Here is a 15,291-nt window from a genome sequence, read left to right on the forward strand (position 1 = left end):
TTCCGCCCCCCCCCCAGTGTCGGTCGGTGTCTCTCTCCTCTTACCCAACTACCCCCTTCCCTGTCGTGGATGTTCGGTCAGTCGATCGGTGTCTCTGTCATCATCAACTCCCTCCCACGGGATGTCTGCTGGAAACAAATTTCCCCTCCAGCAGCTATGCTCCGCTCCTGCCTTGCTCCTCGGTGCTTCTGCAAAGCTCCACCCCCTGAAAAGGAAAACCTTCCTGCACGCACGTACTCAGAAAGGTACCAAGTGCACAAGGGTGCCCGGGACCTTAACAATTTAGATGCACATATTAATCGATAATAAAAAAATCTTGCTTGGAGCCCAGGCCTCCCCGGCCGCCTGGACCTCTAAAACAAGTACTGGCCATACCCCGCATGATGGCGGCTCTGTACGGGTATTCGGACCGTGACCCCCATTCACTTGCGCGATCCCATATGGGGTCGCGACCCACACTTTAGGAAGCCCTGCTATAGATAATGCAGTATGAAAAATGGCAGTTTTTTTTCTGTTTTTCAGATGTATTCCTGGGTTTCCTGAAAACCTACATACAGGTGTATGCTTACAAGAGTGTAACTACAGATGAATGGAAGAACTTCTTGTATTCATATTTCAAAGACAAGGTGACGCAATGTTATTTCATCCTTCATTTCCAGTAACTTCAAATCTTTTATAGTATTATAGTTTTTGTATTTCTATGTATGGTTGACCGTTTTCATTTTGGTTATGTATACTCTTCATGTAGGTGGACATTCTTAACAAAGTTGATTGGAATGGATGGATGCATACACCGGGTTTGCCACCAGTGCAACCAACGTAAGATTCTCAACATAACTTGATAAATGTAAAAAGAAAAAATTAAAAATCACATAAATGGAGGTGATGTGCTGCGTGTAAATTTCATTCACCTCCAATTACATAAGCGGCTTAATTTTTTTATCGGATACTTCCCATTGACTTCTCTGAGCTACACACGGCATAAGTAGACCTGATTGAAAAGTACAGTCCTTAACGGACCAATCAGGGATGCATAAGATACTTATTATATTTGTACCTGTCCAATCCGGAAAAAATTAATATAATGTAGCAGTCGGCGTAAACTCACTGTCATCGTGGTTGTATAGATACTTTGCAGTTGATTGTCTCTAAATCCAATAGCATTTCTAGCTTGTTGTTTTCAAGTTTGATGGAGATCAAAGTGCAGCCAGGAAACTTCAGTGTCATGGTTAAAGTCCGCAATGGAATATCACAGTGCCGCTATTTTTATTTAGACCTGGTGTTCAATAGAGAACATTCCTTAATCAGCAGGAAGTGGTAAACCAAATAAATGGTAACAATATTTACACGATAAAGGTGTGCTGACGGATACATGGAGTGGAATTTATTAAAACTGGAGCAGTTATCCATTGCAACCAGCTTTTAGCTTTCATTGTCAAAGCTTAACTGATCAAACTGAAGAGAGAAGCTGATTTGGTTACTGTGGTCAACTGCTCCAGTTTTGATAAATTACCCCCCCCCCCCCTTCCATTATATATTTAAAAAAAGAACTTTTGACAAAACCCAAATACAGTCATAAATGATGATTATATAACCAGTGAATGGCCTTGGTCTAGATGTTTTGGCTTTGAAGTGTCTAGTTAATAATGTAGTCTGGTTTTTACATGCAGTAGCATTAAAAGCCTACCTGTCACAGATTGAAATTGATTTTCTGAAGGCTGTTACGTTTTCCAGAAGTTATGTTTACCTTACAAAGTGAATTATGATAAAATTGAATACATAACCGCGTGACAAGAAAATTGGAAAAATGTATTTTTTTGCTAGCATATGTTTTGGGTTGTTGATGGTGAGCACAGCTTCACTGTATGTACTAGCACTTACTTTACAAAGTGAAAAGCCTATAGTCCTTTAGTAAATGAATCCCAGTGGATCATGGGTGCTTGTGGAGCAATAGTCATGTTCTTAACACCCACGTGGTGGTAATGGAGTTCAAACTAAGTTACCGTAAACTTCTCTTTTAAGCTCCCATTTATGACACTGGATTACATCAGTGCGCACATGTTAATGTGCTGCATTTGGCAGTTCATTTATTTGAATAGGCTGTCTGGTGCCCCAAAAAAGTGAAACTAGCATTCTGGCAGTGCAATCCACATCGGCTGGCAAGGTGTACTGGGGTGCCGATCAGAATGGCACCATTACTGCAACACAGTGCAATAAAATGAATACTCCTATAGATGATTTAACATAGACCACAGGCTAGTCTAATAAAGGGGTATATGATCTAATAAGGATAACACTGCTGTATACCATATATCAGGGGTGGGCATTGCAATACTGACAGTTACAGACATGACTCCCAGAAGCATGTTGGGATGTGTAGTTAGAGCAAAGCTGGAGGGCCAGAGTTGCCCACCCCTACCATATATCATGGACTTCTGCAGTAGAAGGCAGAGGCAAGGTGTTCTATGATTTTCTGTCTGTGTTCAGTCAAACTTAAAGGGAATCTTGTGGTCTAGGAATGAGGCTGCCATTACTGACTTGTTTTTATTGGTCATCTTAATTAAGGCTTAACTACTTAGTGAGTCACTGACCCAAAACAGAAATACACAATGTGAACCGAGACCCGAAGAGTATGTAAGCCCACAAACAAATTTTCAATATGTAGTAGCTTACCAGTCATTGGAGGTGTTGACTGCTGTAGTTTTCAGTTTCTGGAATTTTTTTCTTTTTTTAAATTTTTTTTTGAACCTCTCGATCAGATATTTAAAAACTACTTTGGTATATTAGAAAAAAAAGGACTAAAGAGAAGATTATTGTTTACATACACTTTAAACTTTACCGACTCCATGCTTGTTCAAGGTTAGTGACTCACTAGGTTGTAGATCAAGGAAGAGGATGACTACCTCAGGAACTGCACCTTTAAAAAGTCAGTAATGGCTGTAATTTCTTTTGTCTCCAATTTGCCGTTAACAAGGTTTTATTATGCTAGTTAGGTGACAAACTGGCCATAGACTGACAGATCACTTTCTGGAAGACATCTGTCCATCCACAATCACGCTGGAACTGCTTATTACTGTGCAACTTTCCCAACAGCACACAGACAGACTGCCATCTTTCAGGCCTCATTCACACTTGTTTTGCACGGAAAGGATTTGTGCATCTGCAAAGGGCAACCCATTAATTTCAATGAGCTGTCCCTACCCACAATAAATGCGCCCAAGAAACTCGTGCAGCTCTTTGACCATGTGTTATGTGTTCTTGTTTGTCATGTTTAGGGTGTCATTAACATGAATGGCGCCGCAAGCGTGCCACATTTTTGTGTGAAATGGGGCCTCATTCTTTTGTATCAGTTAGGGCACTCTAGGTTTTTCAAGTTGGGAACTGCTGATGAACCCTTCTAAAGCTGTAAGTGCTCATCATCCCAGGATCAGGCCTTCATCTTTAAAGTGACACTAAACTCTGGCGTTAAATATTAAAAATGCATTCAAGTACCTTTTTAATTAACATAAATGTTTCTTATTTGTGTATTTCTGAATTCATACTGACACTGTCCTTCCTTCTGGAGGTTGACTTCTTTTGTTCCCTATGGTCCCTGTGTGAAGATGCCACCCGTGATAGGCTGCAGTCTCAATACAAATTAGTAAACTAACCATGAGATTGTAGTCCATCACAGGAGTGAGCTTGGTGAGTTGTCTACTTTACATCACGCACAGGGACCATGGGGAACAAAAGCTGTCACCCTCTAGAAGGAAGGACAGTGTCAGCACCAATTCAGAGATGATTTGAGGATCTACAGCCGAGTGATACACAAACTAAATTTTTGTAACTGTTAAGGTACTTAAATGTATTTTGAACTCCTGAGTTTATTATCACATGTCTATTTGGTGACGTTTTCATAATGTAGGTTAGGCTTACCACTTAAAAGTGTTTGTTTTTACCCAGGTATGACATGACCCTTGCCAACGCTTGCATTGCACTCAGCAACAGATGGGTTGAGGTAAGTGGTATACACTTAGCATATTTATTGTCTTGTTGCTACAATACCATTTCATACACAGCATGCAATTTGTTGTGTTTTCTAGGCCAAGGAAAGTGATCTGAACTCATTCACAGTAGCAGATGTGAAAGAATTATCATCTCATCAGCAAATTGAGCTCCTGACTCTCTTGCTTCTTAAGGTAATTGCTGCTGGTCTGTTGCATTCTGGGATTAGCAGTTACAACTGTCATGGTTTATTATAGAAAATGAACTGCATGCTCCCCATTTTCAATTAATTTGTTTCCTGATGGAAACAATGAGCCCTGGGTTTATTGTAAGAGGATGGTAGATTAGCTTGCCAGATCTGTGTTCTGAGCATTTGCTCCTCTTCATCTAGCAATGTTAGTTCAATGTTTCTAACTGTAATGGGCACTCCAAGGGCCGTGTCACTCCAGCAACGTTGTAGCTAGCTAAAATATTCTCTATGCAGTTGTACATTACTGGTATGTGCAATAATCACTAGCTGCTGAAGTGGATATGATTAGCTACTGAAGTTGGCAATTGTGTCGCTAGCTTTAAAGGCTGCAATAAAGTAAACCACTCAGCAGCTGAGCTTCAAATAAATCAATGGACCCCTTCCTTTTTGCCGTTTTTTTTGTTTTTTTTTCCCAGCAGAAAAAAATAAGGGGAGCAATGCTGTAGCTGCTATAAAATAGTTTGTGTGACATAGCCCTAAAGCACACTTGAAAAACTGGACCATGTGAAAAGTTGTATATTTAATTATTGGAAGTAATTATTGTTGTAAGAAGAGATTTTTGAACTTAAAGACAATACAGCCTTAATAAAAGGAAAGGTGCAGTTATTCTGCAGCAACCAATCAGAATTTCTGGTACTTAATAAATCTGATCATGTTTAGGGAAGTTTGTTAAAGGTATATCGGCATGCTGTTTAATCACTGTTGCTTTTTGACATGGTCTTTTTAAATCCCTACAGCTCCACTGAAGGTTAGAAAACAAGGAGCATAAAATAGTAAACTCGCACACCCCACTTTAACCACATGGGCCCATTCACACCAGTGGCTGCTTTTTATGTCCAGAGCAGGGGGGACACTCCAAAAACTCCTCACACACTAACTTTTTTTTTTCCCCCCTAAACTTTTTTTTAATTTAAATGTCACAAAGTGACATTTCAGTTCTATTCACCGCAGGCCATTGCGCTCTACTACGTTTAAATATGCAGCAGTGAAAAACATTTATACTGCATGTAGTACCTTTTTTTCAGCACACACCACCTCTACACAGTGCTGTGAACAGACTAAATTGTAAACAAGGCAGTATGTCTGTGCATTATGGCCAGCACAGCCCAATGCCCCTTTAACACGGGTGGTCCAATCGGTCTGCCTGTCAGTTTTTCAGAAGGACCTGATCCGATGATCAATGTTAGTCTATGGACAGCCGTGTGTAAACGGACAGGCGTCCGTTGACCCTGGCTCTGGCCAGGTCCAGACAGACAAACGGAACAATGTTCCGTTTCAAAATGCCGGATCGGGGGGTAATCTGATCGACATGGTATGTGGTCACTGATGGTGGCATACGATCCATACCGCTTCGATCAGGAGGGGATACGTTTCCCCTTCTGATCAGCCGGTGTGAAAGGGGCCTAACACATCTGATGTGAACAAAACAAAATCAAAATTTGCTGTCCAAGTAAAGGTGCCCATACACCTTACAATTTATCTGCAGATTTTCTGTGGTCAGATGGGAAAAAGTGCAACAGATTGGCCCAGGTGGACACACAGTGAAGTGTAGATGGAGGAATCTGTTGCACCTTTTTCCATCTGACCCCAGAAAATCTGCAGATAATTGTAAGGTGTATGGCCAGCTTAACACTGCTCCCTAATGGGTACAAATAACTGAAGTTCCTAATACTTTTCTATCGAAGTTCCGTTCAAAAGCCTAAACCTGGCATAGGTGTACTCCTTTTGTAGTTCCAGAATTTGCTCCAACCTCCTGACCAGAAGGAAAAATGATTATCTTGTTAAGTATTGTAATAAAAATGGAAATCTAATTCTGACATATACAGGGGTCCATTTTTGTTTTGTTTAGGATCCCTTGCCAGTGTCCCATGTGAAGCACATGCAGGAAGTGTACAACTTCAATGCTGTAAAGAACTCAGAAATTCTCTTCAGGTAAGAAATGGACTGATGGCATGACAGATGAGAATGATACAGAAAGGCACGTTTGTTGTACTGTTCATGAGACTGCAACCTGTTCAAATTAAAATTAGAAATACTTTGGGAGAAACACATTAAATACAGCTTTGTGATGATTAAAGCAAACTAAAGTGTATTTTCAGTGTGTGCATGGAAATATTTCTTGAGAGGTTTACGTTTTTACCTGTTTTTTTTGTTTTCCATCTATTCATGAGGACATTTCATAATCCGCTATGTAGCTTTTTTTTTTTTTGTTCTGCATATGTCAGATTGGGCCAGTAGCACCCTTTCTGGGTGACTGCAGAGATATTTGGATAAGCCTACCTAGAAGGATGTACATAGGGTTGAAATTATCAAATCTGGAGCAGATAGCAGCTGATTGGTTGCCATGGGCAACTGCTCCAGATTTCATCTTCAGTTTGATCAGTTAAGATTTGAAAATGAAAGAGAGAAGCTGATTGGTTGCAGTGCACAGCTGCTCCAGATTTTGTCTGCTCCTGTTATGCTAAATTCCCCTCATTGTGTACAGACAGGCTGGGTTGACCCAGAGATTGAAAAGAGAAGGAACACCTAAACGCAGGAAGTACAGATTGCAGTGGGGTCCTGTAAGCAGACTGTCTGCTTTAAAGTTGAAGTGATTTGGGCTGTCAGATGTGCAACTGCCACCATTTTATTCTGCAGGGTCTCTGCTCTCAGAAAATATATATTTTTGGGAGGGAGTTATGTAATCTTCATGCCTAAATGTGCATTTTAACGTGTGCCAAAAAAAAGGCTCTGCTAGCAAGGGTTTTAGACTATAGAAAGATACCCTTTTTATTTACAATTAAAAATTGATGAGATTTAAAGTGTATGGACTTCACAAAAATGGTGAAATTGGTAGAAATGGTTTTCCAGCTGGTTAGAAATAATTCTCTGCAGATGGTTGTTTTCCAGTTAACTGACCATCCTAAAATCAAAGCTGCATGAAACATGTGTCCAAGTTAGTTACGATGATTCATTTTCTATTTGTTAAATAGTCACTGCGTCTTCTTTTAAAAACCATCCTATCGTTTGCCAACCGAAGCCCAGCAGAGCTCCATCCATCACTTACCTTGATCTAAATTTTAACTAGGAATCTGCCATTTCATTGTGTTTTTACAGATGGCTGCGCCTCTGCATCCGTGCCCAGTGGGAAGATGTCATTCCATTGGCTTTGAAAATGGCAACAGAGCAGGGACGGATGAAGTTCACTCGCCCTTTGTATCGGTAAGAGATGGGTAAAGGGTTATAGTTGCTAGGTGATGTATCTCTGTTTTATGCAGCAGTTCTTATGCTGATAGGAAGGAGGTAGACTTATGGGCTTGGCTATTTTCTAGCAATATCAACCGGCAATCATTGTGACCTACCACTAATATATATTTGTATAACAGGGGTAAGGGTAGGGTGCAGTGTTCCATTTGCGTCTTTGCAAAACATTTCTAGAAACTTGCATGTTGTCCAGCATTAGAATGGCCATAGGTCTCAGAGGACAGTTAGATGTTTGCACAATCCCCCCCACTTCAGGCTTTCCTGTTGTGCTTTGAAATGCATTAGTCTCCAATGAATGTTTCTGTTTAGTAAATGGGAGACTGGGGTTTGCAGACAATACTCCTCATAGAAAAGACAATAACAATTGCATCATGTTTTCTAACCGGCTTAATTTATCAATCCTCCTGAGCATCATAAACTCATTCACTGAGCCAGTCAAAAATGGCCAGACTGTCATGTTTTGGTAGCATTAAAAACTGTATGTACACCAACAGTGTAACTTATCGTAGATGATGGAAACATCTGTTAGCATTTGTTATAGGTAATGTATATTGTGAACTAGTTCACAAATGTATACATAAAATAGTTAGTCTCTGATAACGATTAAATGCGTTTAGGAATCAATCACGAACGCATGATTGATGTGTCCAGGGAGAGTGATAGATTTACATGCCGTTGGGAATCAATCACATATGATTACATGCGGTGTGTCGGTGTTTACATGGTGGCTGTCACCTGATCAATAACTTGAATGGGTGACAGCTGCCACTTGTAAACTGCAGATTAGGGATCCCTGCTGCAGGAAAATGCAAGTTCCCGACACAGGAATCCCTATCGCACCTAAAGATGTAGGCTTGTAAAGCTGAACCCCTAGTGTCTTGTTGCTGTGGTGTACTGGACTTTGGCTTTTAATAAATAAAGATGAATTATGGATTGTATTTGGACTCAAGCACTTTCTCTTACATTGTGAACCACCTTTTAACTCGCCTACGTTTTCTCCTAAAACACTAGTTGTGTAGCTGTCAGGCACCACAGCTAAACTTCAGCAGTTAAAATCACAGACTTGAATCAAGCATTCAGATTAGGACTTTCAATTGTTTTATGCTAGTTACAGTAGCCCATTTTTCATGAATGGACTGCCAATGCACCACCAACCCTGTGTGGTAGTGTGCAATGTGTTGCACTCTACTGTTGGGGTGCTACTTGCAATGAATGGCACCACAATGCACATAGTGCAGGTGCGTTACCATGTGTTGTGGCAAGAGTGAATGCACCCTAAAAAAAAAATCTTGCTGTACCTTCGGCTTATTATTCAGTTTCCCATGCTAAATTAGGCTGAGACTAATTTTCGTTGTCACGCTAGACAGGTGCTCAGTTTGATTTTGCATAATTGGAAGAAAAAAAAGATTTTGCAGTAGACAGATTAAAAACTGCAGAGCTTAGCAAGACGACTTTCACTCTGTACTGGAGTTAGATGGGGAGAGAAATTTACTTGAAAGAGCTATACAGCCATTATCTGCCATTAACCCCTTTGTGGCCAGAGGTAACTGATGCGAAGGCCAAAATTGGTAGCATCAGTTAGCTTGACAATAACTCTAGGACTAATTTGCGTAACTATTTTTTTTTGTTAATAAAAAAAACGCTCAGCTTTTCAAAAGAAAAAAAGTCACTACAATTATAGTATGTTTTTGTGCATGTTAAAGTAATAAAACAATGAATATTGGCAACTTCAAGCTGCAGTGGCATCTGCAGGCTTAAGTCTTTGTCAATGAAGTCTCCAGCCTGCTTGAAATAAAGGTGGCCATACACTGTACAACCATCGCAAGACTTTAGTCTTGCGATGGTTGTAAAGGGATTTAAAAAACGTACGATCTGCCTATCTTGGACAGGCAGATCGCACTCTCGATCATCGCAAGCCCACCCCCCTGAGGGGCGGGCTTCCGATGACCGCAATGCTGAACGGGCAGTGTGCGCGTGCGCACACCGGCCCGTTCAGCATTTATCTTCCGAGCACCGCTCTAACCAGCCGAGAATCGTACGATTCCCGGCTGGTTTTCGAACATGCTGGTTCGACAGAAGACGTGCGACCGTACAGTAGAAACGGTCGCACGTCTCCGTTCACACTGCTCGATTATCGTACGAAAAACCGATCGCATACGATTATCGTACGATAATCGTGCAGTGTATGGGCACCTTTACTGTCATAGCAGTCAGCCAAAGCAGTCAGTGGCTGCCCGGGTTTTAAAGGCACGCAGAGTGCCGATTGGTGGTCCTCATAGGTGGGGTATGGGGTACCGGGCATTGTGCTGTGTAATGTTACAGATACAGAGTTCAAGTGGTAAGGGGTTAAAGAACACCTCCATCTAAAACAATGTTATTTTAACCAGGTATACATGTGATCCTTTTGTAGCAGCTGAAGTATATTTGTGGCTATGGCTATTGACTCCATATTAAGGAACAGTAAATGTGTCCTTGTTTTTGCAGGGACCTTTACAACTTTGACAAAGCCCGGGATCAAGCTGTGAGCACTTTCCTAAAGAATCGATCCTTTATGCATCCAGTGACTGAAATGTTGGTAGCAAAAGACCTTCATGTTTAGGCCTGAGAATCAAGTTGTGTACTTTGTAAACATTTCTCCCTTATGCTTCATGCTTTCAAAGCACTAAGAAAAACATTTCTAAGGGAACAAGAGGCTATCCTGAATGTTGTACCTAGTCTTGAACACCATAAAGTTCTCTTTACAAGTTATTCTTCTGTTTTCAGCACTCCAGCAAAACTGATCAATAAAACAATTCTGTAATTTCAGTAACCACAATGGTTTCTCTCTTTATTTTATGGTCTCATTGTCATGGAAAGCATGCCCTTCACTACAGGTTTCAAAGTCACAAAACGTAAACCAATGACATAAAAATACAGGTTTTGTTTTCAACATGCCCAATGTCTAGAGATCTTACAGGGGGAAATGTAAAGGAAAATTAGGCAAGTATTTTTGGTAAGGTTAAAGCAGAATTCTGGGCAAACCGCTAAATATATAAAAAAGGGAATTTATCACAACTGGAGCAGATGCCCATGGCAACCAATCGGCTTCTATCTTTCATGTTCAAAGGTTAACTGAAGATGGAAGTTGATTGGTTACTATGGGCAACGGGTCCAAGGTTAATAAATTCCCTTCACATTTGGAATATATAAGGGAATTGCAGCCAATTCTGGTTTACACACAGCCAGGCAGAGGACATTTCCTGTTGCAGAAATTCAGCTACCTGTTTTATGTCTCCAGCCTGCTAGACAGTCAATCAGTATCACCCCATCTTTAGTTACATAGTATTTTAGGTTGAATAAAGACACAGGCCCTTCAAGTTCAACCTATTGCGTGCATTTATGTGATTTTCTACCTATCGCCATTGAACATCTTGTACATCAAAATCATGCCCCCCCTTAATCTCCTCACTTCCAGCGTGAACAAGTTTAAATTTAGTAGCCTTGTCTCGTAGCTCTGGTCCTCCATCCCCTTAATTGTCTCTACAGTACATTCCCTTTAATACAAGACGGTACTCTGCTCGCTTTGTTTACAGAAGCCTGGCATTGCATGCTATTCAATCTGTGGTCCACTATGACCCCCAAACTTTTTCCATTTCTGTCCTTCCTAGTGGAGTTCTCATTATTGTGTAATCCGCTCGCCTATTTTTAATCCCATAGGGCATTACTTTACATTTATCAACATTAAACTTCATCTGCCATATAGTTGCCCACTCCCCTATTGTATCCAGGCCCTCCCATAATGTTATAATGTCTTAGTCCGTGTCTATTACCATCCCGATTTTTAGTGTCAGCAAACACGGAAACATGGCTATTCGCTCCCTACCTGATATCGTTAATAAACAGGTTGAATAATATGGGGCCTAGCACAGGACCCTAGACGAATCTGAAAAGGAGCCATTTATCGATACTCTGGTCACGTTACTGTAACCAGTTCTCTATCCATATACACACCATTTCCTCTATGCCCATAGACCTCAGCTTGTGTACTAAGCGTTTATGTGGTACTGTGTCAAATGCTTTCGAAAAATCCACATCCACTGGCTTCCCTCCATCCAGATCTCTACTCTCCTCTTCGTGGAATGTTAGTAAGTTGGTCTGGCAGGAACGGTCCTTCCTAAATCCATGCTGATTAGCATTTATTATACCATTTTCATGAACAAACTCTACTAAGTAGTCCATCATTCCCTCTAACAGTTTGCATACTATTGATGTTAGACTGACTGGTCTGTAGTTCCCAGGTTGGCATCTTGACCCTTTTTCGAATATCTGTACCGTAGCTTTTTGCCAGTCACTTGGTACTCTGCCAGTCAATTAAGAGTACCATCTTTATGGATAATTTTTTTTTGGGATTGGTAGAGCTTATGCTTCAAAAGGCTAGCCCAAATTACAACTTTTTTGGTAGGGAATAAAACATATAACATGAATATATTAAACCAGGCATTTATCGGTTTGCCACTTTAACAGATCATACCATAGTTGTAAAAGGGGCAAGGGCCTTCATTGGGGATCTTAGGCCTTGTGCACACTGCATGAGTCCAGGGACATTTGGCATTCGTTTATGTAGTGTTTTTCTATGACTGAAAACACACCCTACAGCCTCTAGGTTCATATAGTCTAGACGTGTTTACCCACACTAGGGTTTTCTGCATTCCAGGTCCATGAAGCTCCGTTTTACACGCCTACGTCCAGCAACAACTAAACGCAGGAAAAAGTAATGTGGGAACAAAGTTCTTTATACAATGCACAAGAGACGTTCTTTGAAACAGTCAGCTAGTGTGCATGTTGCCTCTGTGCATCATCAGTGGTTAGCTAATAACCCAACCATTTATTTGTTTTTAACCCAGCTGTGGGGGGTTTTTTGCACCTATTTGAGAAATGCTAATATCAACTGAAATGTATCTGTGTAGCTCACTCAAAATCTTGGCAACAAAAACCCATTAGCCAAATAGGCTACATGATACAGACCATTTACTAGGCACAGCTGCCTCGCTTCCAGTGGTGTTTTCTGGAAAATGGATCGCTGGGAACTTTGTATAGAAATTTATGGCGCCTGCATGTCAAATGATATACTATGAGCAAGCCTATGCAAAAATCCTACTGTAGATGTAACACCTCCACGGATGGAAATGTACCTTTTTTTTTTTTTTTATACACCTTGGAGCCCTGCTGAATATTCAGTTAGTCAATTTATATTCAGGTCTATTGGACAACAATGTAATAAGTGCTGAGATATTATCTGGCCAGTTGGCTGGGATTTTGCAATGAAATGCTTCAGAACACTGTAGTTTGCCTTTTTAAAAGGGGGTTAGAAGAAAAATCCAATTCACTAGGGCCTCTGCATACAGCAGGATTTAGGAGGGTCCTAGCATACACAGTCCGCTAACAGACTAAAAGAACCTGTGGTTACTTGGGTCTAAAGGGCTTGGTGGACCTAATGTCACTATTCCCAATCTCTGGTGCTTGGAGACCACAACAGCCCTAGTCTTCCAAGCATTTTTGAAAGTGTTAATCATTTACAGTTTAAAAAAAAAATCATTTTAGTTGGTTTTTGGGAAATAGCTTAGTGCTGTGAGCACTGATTAATTTAATCCATCAGTAAATCATGTTTTAGACTGGACTTTTCATTAAAAAACAAATCGCTTCACATGAAACACCAGGACCCATGTATTACAATTCCACCCAGAGAACATCCCACACACTACTTGATTTTGTGTTGTGATGCAACAAAAGCTACTCTTGATATCAGTTTAAAGAGGAACTCCAGTTTTTTTTTTTTTTTTTTTTTTAAACGTACCCATGCACTTGGGGCTACCCCCCACACTGCAAGAGTGAACTGCTTGTTTTGTTCTAGAGGCGAGCATTCAGAAGCTACTTGCCTGATCATTGGTCTTGGGGCTGTGAGCACTTCTTGCCTGTGCGACATCCTCACATGTTGTATGTACTATTCCAGACATGGATGGTAAACTAAATCCCACAATGGCTTCTTAAATTGCTCTCTTCCACTGCAGCAGAAATATCCCAGCAGACTCTCCCACTGCCACTACCAGGGGCCTTGCCCCAACTACTAAATGTGAGCTCAGTGACAATCAGCACCAAAGCAACACACGAGTTTTTATTTGTGCTGCTTTTATTATGATAGAATTTTTTTTTTAAGATGGTGACATCACCCAGCCCCCTTACAGCAGCAAAAAACAAAACCATGAAACCAGGCTGGATGGTTAGTGCTACTTAATAACTCAACGAAAGGACATAGAATGGCGATTTAACTGTCACCCAGCCCCCTAAAACTGCCAAAAGACATACATTTCTTTTATGGCACTAACCAGCCAACCCAGTTTCATATTTGTGCTTTTTTTTTTTTTAAGAGAACGGCAATTACACTGGTTTCCAAATTTTGGCAAATGATCAATCAAAATTTTTACATATTTTGATTAGATGAATTAGAAAACAGGTAGGTGATAAAAGGTGCTGGTTGGCCAAAGTTTAAGATATTTCACAAAGATTTATACACAGGCGGGTATATTTGCCTACAAGGGAGGGAGGTGTCTGATGATCATGATACCTCATAACTTTGACAAAGTACGGTAGAACTATGAAAATGGAACCACATGGAAGTGTATACATTTATAGTCCCTTTAAAACTAAAGATTACCTAATTTATTATTTTATCACAAGGTACATTTGTCTTGGTCAGATCTACACATCATACAGTTGCATCTGGTGGCTTGTGAAGTGTCATTGTCTAACATTTCCAAGGAACAGTTGCCTGATATTTTCCCTCAGAAGCAAAGATGCCTTGAAACTGTAAACAATGCAGATAACTTCTGCTACATTTGTGGCGAGGTTACATTTGCATCTCAAAAGTGCACTATGATGGCAGTGGTAACAAAAAAAAGGCATACCACCTATATTTTTTGGATGCAAAATAGGGGATTCGCACAAGAGTTGGGCCCCTCATTGTTGCATTACATGTGCAACTTATCTGCATCATTGACAAAAGAAGGAAAAAGTCCATGCCTTTTGCAGTCCCAATGGTGTGGAGGGAACCCACCAATCATATTAGCCACTGCTATTTTTGTATGGTTCCTCCAATTGCAAAAGCCATCACAAGAAAGAAGTGGACTGTGGAATATCCAAACATTGCAGAAAAGTTATGGGGCATAAATCGCACATCCCCCTCCTAATTTTGACCTGAAGCTGTATCTTGGCATCGAGCCAATTAATACTCAGGACGTAGGGCTTGTTCACACCAACTGCAGACCAGATCTGCATGAGTTTCTGCACACGCAGTGCAGCGGGTTGTGCCACGTTTTTGATGCGCTCCAGGACGTTTTTGGTAAAAAAAAAAAAAAAGGTTTTACGTTTAAAATGGGCTTCCAGTGCGTTCGCATACATTCCAGAGCAGGTAAAATAGGGCTTGCTGCAGTTTTTTTTTTTTTTTTTTACATGCTCTGGAACAGAACGCTGCAGTGTGAACTAGAGCCCAAAATACCATTGGACACAGTTTTGATCCGGTCTGCAACTGCTCTGCTTCGGGAACACGCTTGGTGTGAACAAGGCCTTAATTGGTGACCCAATTCTGGTAAAATTTAGCTACTTTTATTTCCAAGGCTTTTTTTTTTTCTTAGAGACTAGTGTTATCTTAATAAACAAAAAGGTCACCTTTGATTGGTATCTTAAAAATTAAAAGCAGCACACATGTTAATTTTTACAGCACAAACTTGACAACCAGTTGGGTTTCATGTCTTTTTGCTGTTGTAGGGGGGGGCTGGATC

At 40.6% G+C, this 15,291-nt stretch overlaps 1 protein-coding gene across 1 annotated transcript in view; it reads left to right on the plus strand.

Moving 5' to 3' along the window:
- LTA4H (leukotriene A4 hydrolase) overlaps nucleotides 1-10,179 on the plus strand; it is a 40,218-nt gene extending 30,039 nt beyond the window's left edge. The window contains exons 13-19 of the mRNA XM_018553877.1: nucleotides 523-626; nucleotides 749-819; nucleotides 3,943-3,997; nucleotides 4,083-4,178; nucleotides 6,084-6,166; nucleotides 7,331-7,435; nucleotides 9,962-10,179. Coding sequence (XP_018409379.1) covers nucleotides 523-626; nucleotides 749-819; nucleotides 3,943-3,997; nucleotides 4,083-4,178; nucleotides 6,084-6,166; nucleotides 7,331-7,435; nucleotides 9,962-10,076 — 629 coding nt within the window. The 3' untranslated portion in view covers nucleotides 10,077-10,179. The remainder of the gene's footprint in view (nucleotides 1-522; nucleotides 627-748; nucleotides 820-3,942; nucleotides 3,998-4,082; nucleotides 4,179-6,083; nucleotides 6,167-7,330; nucleotides 7,436-9,961) is intronic.
- Nucleotides 10,180-15,291: the final 5,112 nt, after the last annotated feature.

The sequence above is a fragment of the Nanorana parkeri genome, unplaced genomic scaffold (genome assembly GCF_000935625.1).
Source record: "Nanorana parkeri isolate BGI_ZX_2015 unplaced genomic scaffold, ASM93562v1 scaffold132, whole genome shotgun sequence".
Lineage (NCBI taxonomy): Eukaryota > Metazoa > Chordata > Amphibia > Anura > Dicroglossidae > Nanorana > Nanorana parkeri.